Below are 19,820 nucleotides of genomic sequence, written 5' to 3'. Positions count from 1 at the left end.
GCTCTCTTCGATGTCCTGGAATCTATGCTCGCTGAATTCTATGGCTCGTGTTTGCCATCGCCTGGGGATATCAAGCTCTACGATACACGCGCTTCTGCAGCGTATAATACAGATGGTGAGGATTTCGGCGCGAATGAGGATGTGCTAGAAGAGGATTTTTAGTCGGTTGGGCAGATACTACCATTGATGCTGCTCTTGATACCGTTGCTCTCGATGGCGCAGGTGTATCTGGAAAACGAGGCGAAGGCGCAGCACTAGGCTTATGATGATGCTGGTTTGGTTGAGAAGGAGGGGGGAGAGCAAGGGGGTACAGGGGTACGGTTGTCCTCGATCCGCTGTACCAATGGAAGCGTGGGTGAGCAAGAAGACTTAACGGATGCACAAAGCTCAGCGTGCTGCAGCATGTCGCTAACCCGCTGCTGTCACCATACTTCCACCTGCCTAACGACAACACATACAGACTCGTTCTCCCCATCCGCAACGAGCAGCCCTTCCACGCTACCACCGCCACCACCCCTTCTCCCCTCCTCCCTCCATCACCCAACATCCCCCACCACCCCACTCTCGTCCTCACCCTCCCAATACCCCCCATTCACACCCCACCCCCTGGTACACCGGCCTCCTCCTTCTCCTAGTCCTCCAAATCCTCACAACCGCAGCCTTCATCCTCTTCCTGCCAAACGAACTCCCCTTTCCTAGGAATCTCATTCTTCCTACGTTCGCGACTATTCCTGATCTAAGTTCTAGGAATGATACCAGCAGCAGGGTTTTTGCATTTGATATTTTAGTATTTAGGCGCATGGATAGTGAGGTATTTTAGAATAGGGTAGTTGACCAGGGACAACCAGGATGAAGAAACAGAGGGAGATGGAGGGAAGGATAGAGATGAGGAGGGTGAATGGGGTGGAGAAGGGAGACCGGGGAGCCGGAGATAGCGGGGAGGTTGGAGGAGAGAAAAGCTAGGTTGCGTTGTGTATTGGGGGCTTCGAATGGGGTTGGGAGGCGATTGCTGGCGTTTATTTTTTGTTTTGAGGGGAGAGCGGGGTGCATGGTACGGCTGGTTCATTCTATATTATGCGTTTTGTCTGTATTGGAATGCGTGATGCTCGATGTATCTTGAGGTCAGACTCTAGGCGAGTGGATATAAGTGAGTGTAAAGCATCGTTGTGCTTATGATGGTCCCGCTAGTACTATCACCATCGCACCTGCCCATAACAACCCAAACCACGCGTAGAGTGTCACTAGGCTAGGAATCCCCTAATTTCTAGCGCTAAGTATGAACGGACAAGAATGTCCTTTCATATCTTATCCTATTGTTGCCTCTAAATCCTAGAGCACTTGAAATAAAGTTATCTTCAAAGCAGTAAGCCAAAGCCCACGGAACCATCCACTCATCCAATACTCATAATGATAATGCTGATTCGATTACTAAGCCAAGCAACCAGCCTCCCATGAAAGCCGCGTCGTCTCACATCACAATGATACCGCATCCCCTAAACTCCAGCCACCACACGACCATGCAATCTACCTCACTCCTCATCGACTCACAGCAAGCAAAGTCATCTTAGAACCTGACTCCCTGTTCCTACACCCCCGCATACTGTACCGACTCCCTGTCACTGAACAAAACCGCTTTCAACCTCAGCCTACGAGTTCAAATAATTCCGTATAGCACCCTGCAACCGCCCGGCAGCCTCTCCCGCTAGATTGGTCAGGTTCTCGAGATCATCGCCAGCCGTGACTCCGAATTTGCGGATGAAGTCTTTCGCGGCGCCTTCTAGGTCACCGTAGTCGTCGTCGGGGATGTCGTCTTCCGGACGGCCGAAGTAGGCGTTGCTGGAGATTGCTGTGGCACCTTCGAAGCCTGTAAAAGTGTAAGTTATATATATATGAGTGTAATATGTGATATGTATGTACTATTGAAATGGGGCGGGGGAATGGGTAATGGAGAACGAAAGGGAAGCTTACCTTGTAACCTTTCCTTCGCCTGCGAAGTCGCCGACGGATCATAAGCATTACGACCAAAGAACTCATCACTGGAAATACTCTTCTGCGTGCCAAACTTTTCCCTTGCATACTTCTCAGAGTCGTCTGCTGCAGGCTTACTCGTGCTTCCAAAGCCGCCCATCTTCTTAGGCGCAGCAGCGGCTTTCGTCGCACCGACCTGTCCAAAGCCTAGCCTTCCCATGCCCATGCCTAGCCTCTCCATCTCCTGGCTGCTGCGCTCGGGCTTGGTGGAGCCAAAGCCACCGCGTGGTGGGGACACAGGGGTGGGTGCGATGATGGACGAGGATTCGACGGATTTGGCCTTTGAGGTGGCTGCGGCTTCGGCGGCTTCGGCGTCCGGGTCATAGCCCAGTTTCTCGATACGCTCAGCTTCCTCCCGGGCTTTGCGTTCGGCTTCTTCAAAGTCAAGGCCGCCGTCGACAGCTACGACTTTCTTCGCTCCGAGGCCTTTCTTTTTGGCCCCGAGGATGTTTTTCTTTGGGGCGGTGCTAGACACGGTTTTCCTAATCGCAGGCTTGGTCGAAGGGATCGCGGCGGGTGTGGTAGCTGTGTTCTTCTCGGTAGCGGCTGCAGAGAGAGGGGATTTCGGGCGCGCGGTGCCGTTGCCGTTTGCAGGAGCATTGAGGAAGGGAGACGCGGTTCGAGAGCCGAGAGGTGTGCCGGTGCGGGACGGTGGGTTGGAGGGGCGCTTGATGGTTGGTTTATCCCAGCTAGAGAAGAAGTCATCTTCATTTTCACCGGCGGGGGTGTTGGTGCCCGAGGAGTTAGTTTCGGGGGCGTCTGTTACTACGACTTCGTTGGGATATCTGACACACATCCCACAATTAACAAGTGCGTAGAAGACGAGAGGAGAAGCGAGACATACTGCTTAGCATCGACAACACAGCGCCTTGTCAATTCCTCCTTATACTTATTCGCCGCATTACTCGTGTATTTAGTCTTCGGATCTTTGCTCGCAAGAGCCGCCGAACCGCCATGAGTTTGGAAGTACTTTGTCGCGCTTTCGTTGCCGCCGACTTTCATGATCCGGAGTTGGTCCCATTGCCAGACTGCATCGCATCAGCAGCTTCCCCCTCTCTCACGCTCCATTATATGCTCTACATGGGTTACAGGGAAAACATACTGTCTAAATTAGTAGACCGCACAAACGAGATATGCACGCCCATATTTCTATGATTGGCCGAGCAATCGAGACACAAATAGATGCCGAAGGGGACAGACGACCATGTTGGATTCTTTGCGCCGCAGTCGAAACATATCTATGCCCTGCTGTTAGCCACTCCCTCTGACCGCCCTCCGCCCCTCCCCTTTCTGGCGGGACTTTACTCAACATACCTTGTTCGCGGGCTTTGCTTTCAATTTCGTGAAGATGTTCTGTGACTGCGTCTTCGTGGCCAGCGCCATGGCGGAGACTAGGATATGGGGGGAAGCGGGTGTGGAAGAAGAATAGGAGAACTACCTGCGTGGTGGGGATAAAGGTGTCAAATAACGTTTAATCGGCGGCGATCTGAATGCCGGTCCGTGCCCAGGGTGAATATCACGTGAAATTATCTGACTAAGCGTAACTCGACTTCATCTGTTCGCTTTCGCTCCTGCCGTTACCAAGACGCGTTTGCGCTACCTTTGAGTGGCATCGGAATGCAGAGGTGATGACTTCGGAAATTTCTAACGGTGTCTTGTCACTTATCATCCCCAGCTTGACTAATAAGATACAGACCATCGTCATGGCGGCACTAGTCAATCAAGAATCCACATCGGGGCAGTTATCTTCCTCTCATACGCCCTATGCGATACCTAGACACATAAGACCCTCTCACTTTATATCTAACCTATAGACACTTCACTATAACTACCACTACCACTACCACTACCACTATCCTAACCTTCATCCATCCCCTAACTTCTCTCTTCCCATCATCCCACCATGCCCCCTCTCCAAACCATTCCCGCCCGCCGCGGCGCCGCAACCCTCGTCCGTACCTCCCAGACCATCAAAATTATCAATACCCATGGTAACCAGGTCGTGGACACATGGGCATTCGCTCTGCCCACTTCCACGGTGAGCAAAGCCGACATCTCGGCACCCGTGTTCCCTTCCGCCACGCCTACCTCTCCCATGCACTACACCACCACTTCCAACACTGCGGCCAGCGCCCCAGAATTCATGTCCATGAGCCACACCCGCGCCACGCTCTGTAAACTCACTCCCAGCGTAGGCGACACACTGGTTTCCCAGAAGCGCGCTGCCATGGTAACGCTGGTTGAAGACAGTAGTCCGGGTGTTCATGACACGTTAATTGCGGCGTGTGATAGATGGCGGTATAGTGAATTGGGAGTAAAAGGATACCACGAGTCGTGCACGGATAATTGTTGGGATGCGTTGGACGCCCTAGCATCGAGGCTATCAACCACTAACGTAGGTGGGGGTGGGGGTGGGGATGGGGAAGTAGCAGTGGTGGAGGGATTGAAAGCCCTACAATCAAGTCTCGGAGGCCGGGTTCCTGATCCGTTCAATCTATTTATGAATATTCCTGTTACGGCGGACGGCGAGGGCGCCAAACGAGGTGTGAGTTTCGAGGCGCCTGTGACGAAGCCGGGCGATTATGTGTGTTTGAAAGCGGAGAGGAATGTTGTAGTTGTTATGAGCGCATGTCCGCAGGATGTGTTGACGATTAATGGGAAGAAACCTGTGGATGCGCATTATCAGGTTTTCGATTAGCGGGGAGATCATCCAGTGACTCCAACTTCTCTATTCAATCACAGTTTTGAGAAAGTTCACTGAGTATCGCTTTAAGAGCGGAGAAGGATTGACATTAACATCTCACGTCCCTGCTATAGTACAATTATCTGTCTTTCATCAACCATTCCCTCCACTAATTACACCATTTCCCACCCTCGGACCCCTGCATATGTAGCGACAGTGTTGCAAGGATAGAGATGGTAATATCTCCCGCCCAGCCCAAAAAGACTCCACCTTCCTGGTGTGGATATCCCCGTTTCATTCAAGGCATAACCAACCGGCAGGAAAACCGACATAATAAAACATTGGCGATGGCGCTGGAGAGTGTGTGAAGAGAAGAGACGAGAGGTATAGGTACAATCGTGGGTAACAAAAGGAAGAAAAACTATACACGTCTAAGAGACCCCCCAAGACCGTAATGCATGCAACTCAATGACGCCTGCTTTTTATTTGTGCCGCGAAGATAGACCGACCGTAGAAAGGAGAAATGGAGATTTGACTATAGATTGCAGCGAAGAGCTTACTGCTTCTTCTCTCCCTCACCTTCGCCAGGCTGCTGTTGCTGCTGTTGCTGCTGGTTTTCCTGGTTGCTGGACGACTCTGATCGAGCCTTGTGCATCTGGTCGAATAGGCTCAAGCTAGCGTTCTGGAGCTCGTCTGTCTTCTCCTTAATCTCAGCAGCGGTCGCGGCACCCTCACCAGACTGGCTCTGGGAGATGAATTCGCGCATCGAGGCGATCTTCTCCTTAATCTTCTCGGCCTCGGCCTTGTCGAGTCGGTCTTCGAACTCCTCCAGGGCCTTCTCGGTGTCGTTCACAACGCTGTCGGCGCGGTTAGCGGCCTCGATGGCGTTCTTGCGCTCCTTGTCCTGCTCTCCATAGCGCTCGGCATCATCAACCATGTTCTGGATTTCAGCGTCGGAGAGACCGGATCCAGAGGCGATGGTGATGGACTGGTCCTTGTTGGTAGACTTGTCCTTGGCGTGGACGTGGACGATGGAATCGGCATCAATGTCAAAGGTGACCTCGATTTGTGGTACGCCACGGTGTGCTGGGGGAATACCGACAAGCTGGAAGTTACCCAGCAGCTTGTTGTCACGGACAAGCTCACGCTCACCCTGGTACACCTTGATCTCGACGGCGCTCTGGAAGTCGGCAGCGGTGGAGAAGACCTGCGACTTCTTGGTGGGAATAGTCGTGTTTCGGTTGATTAAACGGGTGAAGACACCGCCCAGGGTCTCGATACCAAGAGAGAGGGGAGTGACATCGAGGAGCAGGAGGTCAGTGACCTCGCCAGCAAGAACAGCACCTTGAATAGCGGCACCAATAGCGACAGCCTCATCGGGGTTAACCGACTTGGCGGGGTCACGGCCGAAGATGCTCTTGACCGACTCGGTGACCTTGGGCATACGGGTCATGCCACCAACGAGAATGACCTCTTGGATGTCCTTGGGCTGGAGATTGGCATCCTTCAGGGCCTTGCGGACGGGCTCGACAGTCTTGGAGATCAGTGGGTCAACCAATTTTTCGAGCTGAGCACGGGTCATCTTGGAGTTGATGTGCTTGGGCCCCGAAGCATCGGCGGTGATGAAAGGCAGGTTGATTTCGGTTTGGAGGGAGGAGGACAGCTCAATCTTGGCCTTCTCAGCAGCCTCTCGGATTCGCTGAATAGCCATGCGGTCGCTATTGAGATCAATGCCTTGCTCCTTCTTGAACTGCTGGACGAGATGACGGACGAGGGTGATGTCGAAATCCTCACCACCAAGATGGGTGTCACCGTTAGTTGACTTGACCTCAAACACGCCATTCTGGATCTCGAGGATGGAAATATCGAAAGTACCACCACCAAGATCGTAGACGGCAATGACGTTGTCGGAAGCCTTGTCAAGACCGTAGGCAAGGGCAGCAGCGGTGGGCTCATTGACCACACGGAGGACGTTGAGGCCGGCGATCATGCCGGCATCTTTGGTGGCCTGTCGCTGGGAGTCGTTGAAGTAGGCGGGGACAGTGACGACGGCGTTCTTGATATTCTTGCCCATGTAGGCCTCAGCAGTCTCTTTCATCTTGCCGAGCACGAAACCACCGATCTGGGAGGGCGAGTACTTCTGTCCCTGTGCCTCGAGCCATGCATCGCCATTAGTGTGCTGGACGATCTTGTACGGCACCTGCTGAATGTCACGCTGCACCTCGGGGTCAGTGAATTTGCGACCGATGAGACGCTTTGTGGCGAAGAGGGTGTTCTCTGGGTTGACGACGGCCTGGCGCTTGGCGGCGACACCAACGAGACGCTCGCCCTCCTTGGTGAAGCCGACAACGGACGGCGTTGTGCGGGTACCTATTGAAGCTGTCAGCAGGGGCACTATTGCAATGGGTGGTCACCTCCAAACGACATACCCTCGGAGTTTTCGATGATGCGCGGCGTCTTGCCCTCCATGACGGCAACTGCAGAGTTTGTAGTGCCCAAATCGATACCGATGACGGAGCCCTTCACCTTCTCCTCAGAGCTCTCGGCATATCCGCGTACAAATGACCATCCCAAGGGAGATCTAATGGCAGGCGCGCGCCGGACAGCGGATGTTGCCCGCGGCAGAAACTGGTGGCTCGAGGTCAGTGTGCAGCAGGAGCTTGCAGAGCTCACGTGGACGTACGGTGCGTGATAACCTTGAGGATAGCATGATTGCGAGTATGTGAGGGGGGGCTGTTGCCAGAGGAGGATGCAATCAGCAGGGACTACAAAGGGGGAAGAGAATTGATGGAGGCGAGGGCGTTTATGATGAAAAGTCAGGATGGAGCTTTCGCCAGGAGAGATGGTGGAGAGAAATTTCTAGAGCCGCGGAACTTGCCGCAGCCGAGCGGCGCCGAAGATTCCGCGCGCCCAGCCCGACGTCGATGACTGCTACACTCGCACCTCCTGCTGCCCTCTACGACGACAGCAGTGCGTGGGCTCAATTCCTCAACGAGGACATTCAATTCGACACGACTGCCGCCGCATCGTGGGCGGTTGCCACCGTGAACTTGCACCTGCAGAGGCCAAGGTTGGCGCCTGGCGGAGTAGTTCACGTGCTGCTGTGGTCTGAGGACCTTGAACGGCACAGGAAGCACGGTGGAGAGAGGAGATTCAAACAGCAACCCATCTTCAACCAAGCCCATCCTCGTCCTCATCCTCATCCTCACTCTCATCCCTTTTTCCCCTCCCTCACCTTGTATGCTTGTGGTCCTTGCGTACTTTTGCACCGTCTTTGTTGTCCTGCTTGTCCTGCTTGTCCTGCTCCTCCCCGTGTCGGTCGCCGTCCCCATCGCCCTGTCGGTCTGTCTGACGTATTGCCTGGCAACCACCCCCCCCCCATGCACATCGCGACCTAGCCACACCCACCACGTCTCCTGTCCACAGGACATGCCCTCTTCACCACCCTAATCGCGAAGCATGGCCGTCGACGACTTTCTGTTGGTTCCGCCGGTTGCTCCCCTTCGCGCCCCTGCCAAACTGACGAGCTCCAGGAGTCGAGACACGGAAACCTTCGTGTTGCCCTCCAAGTCTTTCTTCCCCCTCAAAATACCCATTGCGTGAGTGTCCAGCGCGATTAGAGTAAGTGCAGCCCTCCTGTTGACCAAATCAGCCATTACCAATTGCGCCATTTTATCAGCGCCCCCGATCAAGACCTCCTCTACTACGCCAGCGGTTCAGACGTCTACTGCCTCAATACCGCCACCAAGACACAGGCCCATGTCACCACTCTTCCCTGGGAGGCCCGCTGCACCGCATCAGGCTATGGCTATGTGTGTGTCGGAGGCGCCGAAGAGGGCAACTTTGCGGCCATCGAAGTTGCCGGCTTTCCACCTGCCGACCCCGCCGATGTGGATGCCTTGCTGCCCTTGGATCTCGCAAGTCGCGTCCCCTTGCCACGCCCCCCGCTCTTGGGCGCCGCGCACCGTGTCCGCCTTGAGAAGATCGGAGTGGACATTGTCAATTCGATATCGATACACAAATTTCCCGCCGAAGCGGATGGCCAAGACGAGGTTGTAGCAGTCCTTACCAACAACGACAAGACTGTGCGCATCTACTCTCTAACATTGGATCTAGAGGTCAGCGTCTTGGATCTCCCTTTCCCCATGAACCATGCTACCATCTCTCCCGATGGCCAGCTATTAGTTGCTGTGGGTGATAAGCCAGTCGGATTCTTCTTTAAGCAAGCCAAGCCGCAGAAGCCGCGGACGATGAAATCTCCTGAGGGGAGGGTGCAAGTGTTGCCTCCTGAGTGGGCTCTTTATGAAGAGGTACGCCTCTATGTCCCTCCCGATTCGTCCATTGAAGGTTCGTCCATTGAAGGCTACTTCACAACAGCTTGGTCGCCCTCGGGGCGTCTATGTGCCGTTGGATCCGAGTGCGGTTACATCACCGTATTCGATATAGACGTTTTAAAATCATGCGAGTATGGAGAAGACGCAATTGTGCATCTGATCAGCTCCTCCAGACCTGGCATTACCATCGGTCCGGGAGCAGTAAGAACCATGCAGTTCTCTCCCGCTCCTTGGGATTTCCTCATTTGGAGCGAGGACCAAGCAAGAGTGTGTGTTGCTGACCTTCGATCTGGATTAAAAATCAGGCAAATCCTCACGTTGGATCCCAAAGAAGATGGCCTTGAGAAAGTAGAAATTGCAGACTTTGACCTGGAACTAAGCCCCGAACTCCGCGATCTACGGCGAGAAGCAGATTTCATTAGAAGATACCGCCGAGCTCTCGATTCAGAAGGTACTGCGGCTGCGGTGAACTTTGCGAACGATTACATTGAAGCGTCCTCGGAGCGTCGAAGACTCCATCGACGACTCGGTGTCGTTGAATCAGACAACGATCCGCACGGCTTGACAGCACACGAACGACAGATTCTCGACGCCCTCCGGACGACATCACACGAACGTCAGATTCTAGAAGCCCTGCGGGCGACAAGGCAGCGGGAAGAGGCCCGTGAGCAGGGAATCGCGCCCCGGAGTATCAATTACAATACTCCAGGGTCGGAGGACACAAGGCGGTACGGAATTGCTTCTCAATACTTTTTCCCGATCATGCCTAGTGACAATCGTCATAGGGATGCCCTCGAAGCCAGAGCAGTAGTCCGAGCAGCTAGAGAACTCGAATCCAGACGCAACATCATGGCCGATATGCTGTCAGAGTCACATTCAAATGAGCTACAAGCACGCTCCATACCCCGTCGCCAGCCCTCTGTGGTGCTCTTGACCACGACCGAGGCACCAACTAGCAACCCTGAAGTTACGGCAAATATCACAGATGCAGTGACGACAAGATCTCCCAATCCTATCCCAGCTCATGCCCGTCGAGTAGATGCCCAGATCATCTCTTCGACTGACGAGGCATGGCGTACGATTGAGGAAGCATTGGCCCGCAATGTCAGGGCTGCAGACAATGTCCGCCCGACAGGCGCCCCCGAACTTCGCACGGAGCTTCGCCGTCTTCGGCAGCTGACGCAAATGCGCGAGCGCCTGAGAAATGCTCGAGAGTCGCAACCCCACGACCCCTACAGCCTCCCAAGCGAACGATCAAGCTACCACCGACGCCGCTCACATGACCCCACAGACGGCGTTCGCACGGCAGGGCTCGCAATGAGCCAGGACGGACGCACGCTGTACTGCGGAACCGAAGAGGGGATCTTCGAGTTCCATATCAATTTGCACGAGCGGAAGGGGATTCCAGCTATCAAACCCCGGTAAAATAGGTCGCTTGAGTAAATTCGGACTTTGTACTTTTTGCTAATAATGTGTGCTTCCTGGGCATCTTTTGTTGGTTTTGGAATGGTAGTTGGGGTATGGCTGGCACGGCAGTTGGCATGGATCTGGGAAACATGTAGTATGGCGTTTCATTGCGCTGGATCATGGGATTTGTATTTCCAGAATCAAGGCTTTGTTTTTTATATTCGGAATTATTTTTTTTAAAGAATGGATGAGTATGTATACCCTCGCACCGTATATACGCAGTTCAATGGAAAAGTTCCTGTCTTCTAAGTATTGTTGGAGGATACGTGAAGTGTGGGGTTAAGCGTGAGAGGATTCAGGTGTGTCGTTGTGGAGCGAACTCGGAGGCGAAACTGCCGAACTGGGTTTTCCATCGATGGCGCAATTCCAGCGGTGACTCCAAAACCGCAGCCGAACCAACTCATCAACGTTCCTGCAGAAGTCGCTCACGGATGACCCCGTCACCTTTTCCGACCACTAAATCGCATATATCTCGTCCCTTGCCGTGCTGTGTCTTCCTTTCCCCTCCCCCTTCCCCGTAATTCCCTTGCCCTTCAACAAAGAACTGAGTTTGCTTCAACACACAGATTCACCCTCATAACCCTACTTTAGCACCGCGCTTGGACGGCCACCATCGACTGCAGGCATGTCGGATTCACTACTCCCGGAAAGCTCCAAGGGGAAAGCCAATGGCGTGGGAAAGGCTTTGAGGACCAAGGACATTGATGGCCACGATCTCCCTCCATCACCAGCGCCGAGCACACCACGGAATGGGAGAAAGTATGCGTTGATGACGGAGCTGGTGTATACCGAGGGCAGTGACCAGTACAACGCCAGCAGCGTGCCCATATACCAGGTACATACGAAACCTCTAGTGGGGCGAGGAGGGGAGAGACGGTGACTAAACTAACGCACTGCAGTCTGCGACGTTCAAGCAGAACTCGGCGACGGGCGGCGGCGAGGAATACGACTACACACGCTCCGGAAACCCTACACGCACACATCTCGAGCGACACCTGGCAAAGATTATGAATGCGAACCGCGCGCTCGTCGTCTCCTCCGGCATGGGCGCCCTCGACGTCATCACCCGACTTCTACGGTCTGGCGACGAAGTCATAACCGGTGACGATCTCTACGGCGGAACTAATAGACTGCTCAAGTATCTGTCGGCACACGGGGGCATAATTGTCCACCACGTTGATACGACAGATCCAGAGACAGTGCGGAAAATCGTTAGCAGCAAGACCACCATGGTTCTACTGGAAACCCCTACGAACCCACTGATCAAGATCGTGGACATCCCCTCCATCGCCTCCATTGTCCACGCCGCAAACCCCTCCGCCATCGTCGCCGTCGACAACACAATGCTCTCCCCTCTCCTCCAAAATCCACTCGACCTAGGCGCCGACATCGTCTACGAATCTGGTACCAAATATCTCTCGGGTCACCACGACCTCATGGCCGGCGTAATCGCCATCAACGACCCCGCACTTGGCGAAAAACTGTACTTCACCATCAATGCCTCCGGCTGCGGTCTCTCGCCCTTCGACTCCTGGCTGCTCCTCCGCGGCATCAAAACCCTAGGCGTGCGCATGGAAAAACAACAAGCAAATGCCATGCGTATCGCCACATTCCTTGAATCTCATGGCTTCAAAGTGCGCTACCCGGGCCTGAAATCGCATCCCCAGTACGACCTCCACTGGAGTATGGCACGGGGCGCTGGCGCTGTTCTCTCTTTCGAAACAGGCGACGTCAATGTTTCAGAGAGGATTGTAGAGAGTGCGAGACTGTGGGCGATTAGCGTGAGCTTTGGGTGTGTGAATTCGTTGATTAGTATGCCGTGTCGTATGAGCCATGCCAGTATCGATGCGAAGACGAGGGCGGAGAGGAATATGCCTGAGGATATTATTAGGCTGTGTGTCGGGATTGAGGATCCGGAGGATTTGGTGGATGATTTGAGTCGTGCGGTATGTCTATCTGTTCTACAGGCTCGTGTGATTGAATAGCTTGATATGGCGAGAGAGAGAGAGGCTGATTTGATATGCATAGCTCGTCCAAGCCGGCGCCGTCAACATCACATCCGATGGTTTCCTCGCTCTCGGTGTGGGCAGCTCTCTAGGGAAGGCCGAAGCGTCTTCTGAAGAAGGAGAGTGCTCTAAGATAGCTCCTACGCCTGAGGAGTAACTCTCGCCGTTCTCTTAACCCCTCTCGATTCGACTCGCCATCTCCAGCGGACGTGTTCTGTTCTGTCATGCTCTCTCTATTCTGCAGTTTTTCATTAGTCACCTCTGCCATGCTCTCCCCCCAAGCTGGTAACGTGATACAATACTCTCCCCATCTCCTTCACTGTGTCTATCTGGCATCCTCAACATCCTTCGTTTCGCAACTCTCCCTAACGATAGTCACCTCTGTCACTCCTCCTCCTGATAGGGTGGTAGGCAGTGTTAACGTGATACTTCTGTGCTGTGTATGTGTGGGTGCGCGTGTGTTTTCTGGGGCTGTTGGCAAGATCGCAACGAGCGAGAATCATATCATACGCATTTCCTTAACACTCTCACTACTGCGGCTCGGCAGGGGAAATCTATGAATGAACAATTTATTCAGTAATTCTTTCACATCTCTGTGAAGTTGCTCGAGGAAGTTCCAATGGCTCTCCAAGGTTCCCATTTCTAGGAAACGGAAGATGGGTTTTGTGGTGTGGAATAATGTATTGTGGTTAGGAAGAGATCGGAACCACAATGGAAACGGAAACGGACATGGAAACAGGTTTGGAATTGAGAGTGACAGGTGACAGTGACAAGTAAGTCGAGCATCGCTAGCACGCCTGACCGGACCGGTTCGAACGATAGGATCTGTCTGGGTGGGATGAGATCTCGACACCGTGAAACAAAACACCCACACATCCAGCATCCATCGACAGACATAAAACTCGGGACGGAAATTAGTGGGCGCCTAGGCCTTGAGTTCCACAATGGGTTCACGAGAGTATCTACCTGCTACTTAGGACAGAGGGAATAGGGAGGAGAGGTTGCCTAATTCCTCACCATAACTTTGGAACAGCAAGAAGTCCGATGGTGTCTCTCGAATGTTGCTCGGAAGGAAGTGCACATGTGACCAGCTACCTACTTCCATATGTGCCCTGCTATCCTCGCATTAGCATCTAGCCGAGGCTAGAGAAATCGCATTCATTTCCGTCTGTCGGTTTGGGATTCCCTGGGCTGGAATCATGGCCATTGTAACTCACTCGTCTATGTCAAAAACAGCCCGCCCTAATACAATACAATACCAAACTTCAATACAAAGCTCCATCAAGCCACATCTCCTTTCGTATCCATCTCCACTCTCTTCTCAGCTGCCCCCGTCCCAGGCGCATACACGATCCGCATGATTGAGTCGCATCCATCGCGCTGAGGCAACAGGTATCTTTTCTTAGCTAGAGCTGGAACTCAGGAAGCGACGGAGTTCACGATTCCAAGTGGCTGTGCGCGCCACATTTATGCGGGACACTACCACCGAATGCACCGCAGGGGAAGTCCGAAAGCCTGTTCCGTCCGGCCAACCATGTCAGCCCTCACTGCATCTACAGATATTGTGGCTAGTACATATTCCCCTTTGTCCTGATAGGGTTGCATGTGGCACGGGAGGCACTCACAGGAGGGCACCATGCAACTCAGCGCGGAGAAATCTCTTTTCAAAATCATGCTTAATTCTCGGTCCCTTAATTGCGCTTCTTGTTTTACAACGGCAGAATTCTGCTGTGACAATAAATACGGTGGCGACATTGTCTGGATGGTCAATCAGGGGAAGGGGACACGGAAATGTTTCAAGTCACGAATCGAGTCCAGGACCGGGCTTCTTGGGTTCAGCTTCTTCTTCCGGACTGAAAGGGAGGGAGCTAAGAATGTCGGCGCAAAGAGCGATCGAAGACAGGGCAAGTGATGGTGGGTGGGTAGGTGGGGGAGGTCGTTAATATCGCGATGATAAGCCGATCTGATCTCGGGTATGAAGGATTGATTGGCATCGTATATTCGTTGCTATTCCTGTGCTCGATGTTATCGATACGATGCCGCTGCCGGTGCCGTTGCTATCGATAGCCCTCCATCATCTTAGGCGCTTGAAGGATGTGAGTTGCATGATAGGCAGGGGAAGCAGGCGTGAGCGAGGATCCTTAGCCGTCAGGGGAAGAGTCAGCACGGATCAATTTCAGTCACGACTTGCAGCTGAGGCTAAGCAGAGCCTGAACGAACGCACACACACACAGACTCATGCACACACCACACCAGCCATTTGCGGACAAACACAGAAACGTAATGTGAACCAATAAAGCATGTAGGTCTTGTGAGACCTTTGTGTTTTGGGTTAGTGAGATGCTGAGATACACAGAGAGCCCTCCACAGACAGTGAAAGAGCCAAGTAAGAAATAAAGTAGGACTTCCTTGACGTGAGGTATTTTTGGCCGGCCGAAAATGCTTGCAATGCAGGTGTCGTGATCGTGAATACGTCCCTTGCCCAGGCATTCCCATCCACGCACATCCGCCAGTCGTCCATGCTATGCAATAAATGGTACACGAGAGAATTGAAAATGTTTGTGAAAGGTATTGGTATAGAAAGGAGTTTGGCCCGAAGTGTGTGAGATGTACACACATAGAGAACTTGAAGGTCCACCGACGCAAAGCTGGGGGTATATAGTACTGTACAAAGCTGGCTCAGCAAAGGAGCACATTCACCGCATCCACGACTTCAACATCGACATGCATATTGACATCAGCCTCGCTGTTATCTTATCACGATATGGTGTGGAAAGTGAAGGTAAAGATGTTTACGCAGAGACGCAGTAGGCATAGCCGAGCCACAGGTTCGTGCAGTCAGCGCTGAGGCCGCCATTGAGCTTGTTGAGGGTTCCGGAAGCGATGCCCATGGCTGACTCGACAGAGGAGCAAGTGTCGCCAGACTTGACAGTGTAGTAGCCCTTGCAGGAAGTGGAGACGCCGGCAGCCTTGGGAGCGGATGGGTTGGCTTCGCCGACAGTTGCGCCGTTACCGTTGCCTTCTTGATGGCCGACAAGGGAGATAGTGGGTTTAGGGGCGTCACCGGTGGAAGAAGGAACGGGAGTTGGGGTGGTGGTAGGAGTAGGAGTGTTGTTGGAATCGCCGCCGCCGCCACTGGTGAAGCTCTGGGAGCTAGTAAGGGAGCCAATAGTGGCCTCTACGCAGCCACTATCATCATCAGCCCAGCCGAGCAGACGGTTGGCGATGTCAGAGGCATAGCAGTGAGTAGCGATACCATCGCCCAAATTTCCAGAGGCAGCAATAGAGCCAGAGTTGTAGATGCGAGCAGCCTTGTAGTATTTGCTGTCATCGGAGGCCTTGGACAATTCGATGGTCTGTTTCAAACCGAAGTCGTTCCCGATACCGGCGCCCTCCTCGATCATCTGGGTGATGGTCGTGGCTGGGCAGGGATTTTGGACGCCGCCTTCGTTGCAGGTTGCCTTGCCATCGTGATCCTGCATAAGACCTGGGTTGCGGACGCCATAGTTCGTGGTTGGGGCGCGGACACAGCCCTTAGACTCTTGCATCATGACGGCGAACAGGAACTCGGCCGGCACGCCAGACTTCTGGGACGTGGATTCAAGACCTTTCCGGATAGCAGTGAGCTCTTCTGGCCCATTGTTGGCTACACCACCGAACTGAGTGCAAGACGATTTGAGCGTATCGAGGTTGGCGGTCCACCTGTGCCAATTAGCAAGGCGCATGTTTTGTGAAGAGGTCGGCACTTACAGTTTATCGAGGGTCTTCCAGTCGCTCTGCTTGGGCCATCCGGCAGTTGTCGAACCGTCACCGCCAAAGACCGCATAAGTACCACGCTCCACCAGGGAGCGAATAGCTTGGCTACGGGTTACGGGGGCGCCGAAAGAAAGGGCGAAGATGCTGCTGGCAGCAATGATGAAGGAGGAAGCGACCATTTTGGGAGTGGTTTGTTGGTGTGCTGAAAAGAAGGACAAAGAAGGAGTGTATGAACCAGCTAGTGGTTGTGAACTGAAAAAAGAACGACTGGAAGGCAAGCCTACCGGAGGTGGAAAAGACAGACTGGGGAAGGGTGGTGGTGAGTGGTGGTGAAAGCAGCAGCGGTGGGCTCGGCTCACCTTTATAGTACGAAGTGAAAGGGAGTCGCAGCGGGGCCACCGCCTCGCACCTACCTCCTCTACCGCTCAGGTGGTGAAGGCCCAGCCGCACAGATGGCCATGGCCATGTTACGTTTGCAAACGACCCCTGGCAGGGTGAAAGAGGCGGGCACTAGGATCCTTGTTGCATGCGGGATCAGTGTCCCTGGCAGGTTCCTGGTGGTCCACTAGCTCCAGCAAAAGCTTGGGTGGAGAGGTGCAGATGTGAAACGAAACTACGCCATTATTAGCTGAGTATGCGCAGACACTCAATGACTAATATTACATTCCACACCTATTACTATGCCCAAGATAGAAGCTCCTTGGCCTTATTCCGGCGTCACGGAGGCCTTTCAGCCTGAACGTATGGCGCACGTCGGCGAGCGCGCGGCTATACAGAAGCAATCCAGTGCATATTAGTCACGCACCAAAAACTATCCTCCATATTCACGCCAACAATGGACTTTTGGTAGTGGTGCCAGTGTCCAGGCTCCTACTGTCTTCCATATACGGGCAAAGGGATCACGGTCATGGTCTTGAAGGGCCGTACGGCAGCCTTGTCGTGGTGCGACCCTCCGGACAGGAACACTGCAAGACCTTCCGGAGAGGCTGCCAAAAGTCGATCCGTCAAGTCAGCAGCAGAGCAAGATGCAGCAGGATGCAGATACCAAGGGCAAGGAGACGACTCGAAAAGCATCATCCTGACAGAGTCCGAAGAACCCCACGCTGTCGTCACACCAGCGCCACTAAGACCAGTGGCTCCACAAGCGACGATCCTGGATAAGATTGTGACCCCTGCTAAGCGTTTTGGTAGGCCAGCCGCACAACGAACGAAATGTGATGGAAACTCGCTCAAAAGAACACATTCCGCTGGCCAGACTGAGGGTTGAAGCAAATGCAACTCCTATTCGCTGACACCAGCCAACTCGTCACAAGAATCGGGCGGCGCTGAATATTCCTTTCGCTTTTTCCTTGCCGTGGTCTGAGAGCCAGCTGCGCCACAGTCAGTCCAGCCTGTGGCTCATCTTCGCGGCCTCTCCGACCGGACACTCCCACCTCCACCAGAAGTGCTGGTGAGAGACTAGCGAAGGCAAGGTCTCAGAGGTCACTTGGCTCGATCGCTCCGGATGTTATCCGCTCACTTGACCATGGGGTCCAAAATACAAAGTGCATTGAGTAACCTCGCACCGTGGCCAAGGAAAACGGGCTTCGGCCCAATCAGGCAGGCGAATGACAGAAGACGTCGCAGAGTAAAACCTGGCAGTTGGCACAAGCATTTGCGCTCCAAGGACTGGCCTTACATTGGTCAGATATCCGGCCTGGCGCCGTACCTGCCTCCATCTCGTGTCTGCCGTCATGCAGTGATGCGAGCTGGTAAGAGGGGATTTTTGGCGGGGGAAAAACTGCTGAAGAGGCGTTGTCTCATCCGTACCAATCCATTACTCGTCAGTGAACCGGTTTCACCTGTTCACTCTGGGCGGCAGACTGCAGTGGTGAGAGAGCCCAGTCAACAGACTTGACGCTCGCAAACTTCAACGCCCCACTCCATCGATGAGCGAAACATGAAACATGAGATCAGATGAGGTGGTTGAAAGCTTGTTGAGCGGATGTCCGAGCGACCAGGCCTGCGGATCGCAAGGCCCCACACGTGATGATGCCTGCCAAGTCTTAATCCAGTCTTCATCTCACCCTCATCTTTCATCAGCCTCATCCTTCATCAGCCTTGTCTGACACAGACCCCGACACTCAGCGAACATTTCTCATGCTCAATTTAATGCCAAAAATGAACATCTTCCATCGACCTGGAATCCTCTTTCCCAAACTCATCAAACAGTGGAAGCACGATCCCCTTTGGCTCAGCCACGTTCAAGAGGAGCTTCAAGTCTTCCAGATTTGGGACACTCATTTCCGGCGCAGTGCCGCGTGCGGGGTGTATTAAGCATTCTCCGCGCCATCAAAACCACTCACGGGGAACCTTCACTATAAGCATGTTTTCGGTCGCTAGAAAAGGTCTCGCTTGCGTCACTGCCAAACTCACCAGACGTTCCAAGGGTCTACAAACCCTCTAAGGCAATAGAAATTCTCTATCTCATACGAGCAGTCTCAGAAACACCGAAATATGTTAGCATCTACAGAATTTGCGACCTTTCCTCCATGTTGCTTTGCATGTCTACGCCACCAGAAAGCTTAAAAGTACCGGGGAAATAAATATCGTACAGACCTGGTGAGGCTCAGCACATCCGGCCCGTTGATACTGTCGTCTCAAGAACTCAAGCGAGATTCTAAACTACCAAAGAGGGTACCGACGACTCAGCCTTCATTGCCCATTTTAGCAGGAGGTAGCGCCCGCGACGCTTTCCAGCGGACTTCACGCTGCGTAGAGTCACAGTATTCCTGCATTAAGTTTCACTCGACATTTTCGCTGACGTTTCAAGGCTCGAACCAACATACGGACTTGATACTTAAAATTTCCCGAGGATCCTTAGCACCGTAACGTGCTACACTCACCTATTTGAGCCTTCTAAAGCGAAGTCCGGACCTATTACCGATTGGTAACCTTTAAGGAGGTCACCTAATTCAGCTCACGAATTTCGCTATTATCAAAGTGAGCTGTGAGCATTAGCATCAGATCTGCTTCTTCACAAATAGACACTAGACGCGTCTCCAACAAACCTCTAGATACCATCTAGGCCATTTAATTTCTCTAGATGCTTTACTCACTGCAATTAATCGCTAAAAGTTGTCGCCTTGACTCCTCCCTGGACGCTGTGGCTCAGCACGGCTATACACCTTCACCAAAGCGCAAATCCACATTCGCCTATTGCTTCACTTCAGCAAATCAAAGCCGCCTTATGCTAGTTTCAAATGACTGCGGCGGAACTCTCGAGTCCGTATCTGCCCCTCTAAAAGCGTCCGCGCCGATGCTGGACAGAATTTCGAATGATGCAACGTCCGAAAGATAGGGGTAATTGCTAGAGCCCGTTAATGCTATGCTTCCGCGGACCCGTCACGATCGTCTCTAGAATCTAGTGGATGTCATTCAAGTTTCATTCATCACGCACTGTAAACGATCAAGTCCTCAAATGTTAGACGGACCTCCCTCTTAGTATCACTGCCGTTGTATGTACATGGTTTCCCAAGCCCACATTCTGGTGGAATTTCATGCTCT

The 19,820-nt window shown here is 53.2% G+C and overlaps 8 protein-coding genes across 8 annotated transcripts; 3 read left to right on the top strand and 5 right to left on the bottom strand.

Annotated features, from left to right (window-relative positions):
• Positions 1–1,299: 1,299 nt before the first annotated feature.
• Positions 1,300–3,476, bottom strand: BDR25DRAFT_334863 (putative ARF GTPase activator). The gene is made up of 5 exons (XM_033692968.1): positions 3,343–3,476; positions 3,131–3,266; positions 2,873–3,056; positions 1,969–2,813; positions 1,300–1,864 (listed from the first exon to the last, which is right to left on the bottom strand). The coding sequence occupies exons 1-5, from the start codon at positions 3,409–3,411 to the stop codon at positions 1,647–1,649; spliced, it is 1,452 nt and encodes a 483-aa protein (XP_033546519.1). The 5' UTR covers positions 3,412–3,476; the 3' UTR covers positions 1,300–1,646.
• A 314-nt stretch (positions 3,477–3,790) lies between these two features.
• BDR25DRAFT_263612 (uncharacterized protein) lies at positions 3,791–4,726 on the top strand (the record flags this gene model as incomplete). Its single annotated transcript, XM_033686830.1, has 2 exons — positions 3,791–4,427; positions 4,461–4,726. The coding sequence occupies exons 1-2, from the start codon at positions 3,932–3,934 to the stop codon at positions 4,724–4,726; spliced, it is 762 nt and encodes a 253-aa protein (XP_033546518.1). The 5' UTR covers positions 3,791–3,931.
• Positions 4,727–4,799: 73 nt separating this feature from the next.
• BDR25DRAFT_263610 (mitochondrial heat shock protein-like protein) lies at positions 4,800–7,521 on the bottom strand. The gene is made up of 3 exons (XM_033686829.1): positions 7,395–7,521; positions 7,141–7,339; positions 4,800–7,081 (listed from the first exon to the last, which is right to left on the bottom strand). Exons 1-3 carry the CDS (start codon positions 7,419–7,421, stop codon positions 5,268–5,270), a joined length of 2,040 nt encoding a protein of 679 aa, XP_033546517.1. The 5' UTR covers positions 7,422–7,521; the 3' UTR covers positions 4,800–5,267.
• A 649-nt stretch (positions 7,522–8,170) lies between these two features.
• On the top strand, positions 8,171–10,470 carry BDR25DRAFT_326115 (uncharacterized protein; the record flags this gene model as incomplete). The annotated part of the gene is made up of 3 exons (XM_033692254.1): positions 8,171–8,190; positions 8,245–8,310; positions 8,364–10,470. The coding sequence occupies 3 exons, from the start codon at positions 8,171–8,173 to the stop codon at positions 10,468–10,470; spliced, it is 2,193 nt and encodes a 730-aa protein (XP_033546516.1).
• A 557-nt stretch (positions 10,471–11,027) lies between these two features.
• Positions 11,028–12,846, top strand: BDR25DRAFT_47044 (cystathionine beta-lyase-like protein). Its single transcript, XM_033698620.1, has 3 exons — positions 11,028–11,347; positions 11,412–12,458; positions 12,541–12,846. The coding sequence occupies exons 1-3, from the start codon at positions 11,138–11,140 to the stop codon at positions 12,673–12,675; spliced, it is 1,392 nt and encodes a 463-aa protein (XP_033546515.1). The 5' UTR covers positions 11,028–11,137; the 3' UTR covers positions 12,676–12,846.
• Positions 12,847–13,559, bottom strand: BDR25DRAFT_47045 (uncharacterized protein). The gene has a single exon (XM_033698621.1). The coding sequence runs from the start codon at positions 13,399–13,401 to the stop codon at positions 13,018–13,020; it is 384 nt and encodes a 127-aa protein (XP_033546514.1). The 5' UTR covers positions 13,402–13,559; the 3' UTR covers positions 12,847–13,017.
• Positions 13,560–14,589: 1,030 nt separating this feature from the next.
• BDR25DRAFT_47019 (uncharacterized protein) lies at positions 14,590–15,224 on the bottom strand. Its single transcript, XM_033698619.1, has one exon. It carries the CDS (start codon positions 15,135–15,137, stop codon positions 14,718–14,720), a length of 420 nt encoding a protein of 139 aa, XP_033546513.1. The 5' UTR covers positions 15,138–15,224; the 3' UTR covers positions 14,590–14,717.
• Positions 15,225–15,310: 86 nt separating this feature from the next.
• On the bottom strand, positions 15,311–16,453 carry BDR25DRAFT_228610 (uncharacterized protein; the record flags this gene model as incomplete). The annotated part of the gene is made up of 2 exons (XM_033685281.1): positions 15,311–16,220; positions 16,269–16,453. The coding sequence occupies 2 exons, from the start codon at positions 16,451–16,453 to the stop codon at positions 15,311–15,313; spliced, it is 1,095 nt and encodes a 364-aa protein (XP_033546512.1).
• Positions 16,454–19,820: the final 3,367 nt, after the last annotated feature.

The sequence above is a fragment of the Lindgomyces ingoldianus genome (genome assembly GCF_010093535.1).
Source record: "Lindgomyces ingoldianus strain ATCC 200398 unplaced genomic scaffold BDR25scaffold_20, whole genome shotgun sequence".
NCBI lineage: Eukaryota > Fungi > Ascomycota > Dothideomycetes > Pleosporales > Lindgomycetaceae > Lindgomyces > Lindgomyces ingoldianus.
Note: the sequence above shows the minus strand (reverse complement) of the source record. Positions and strands in the feature narration are given on the sequence as shown.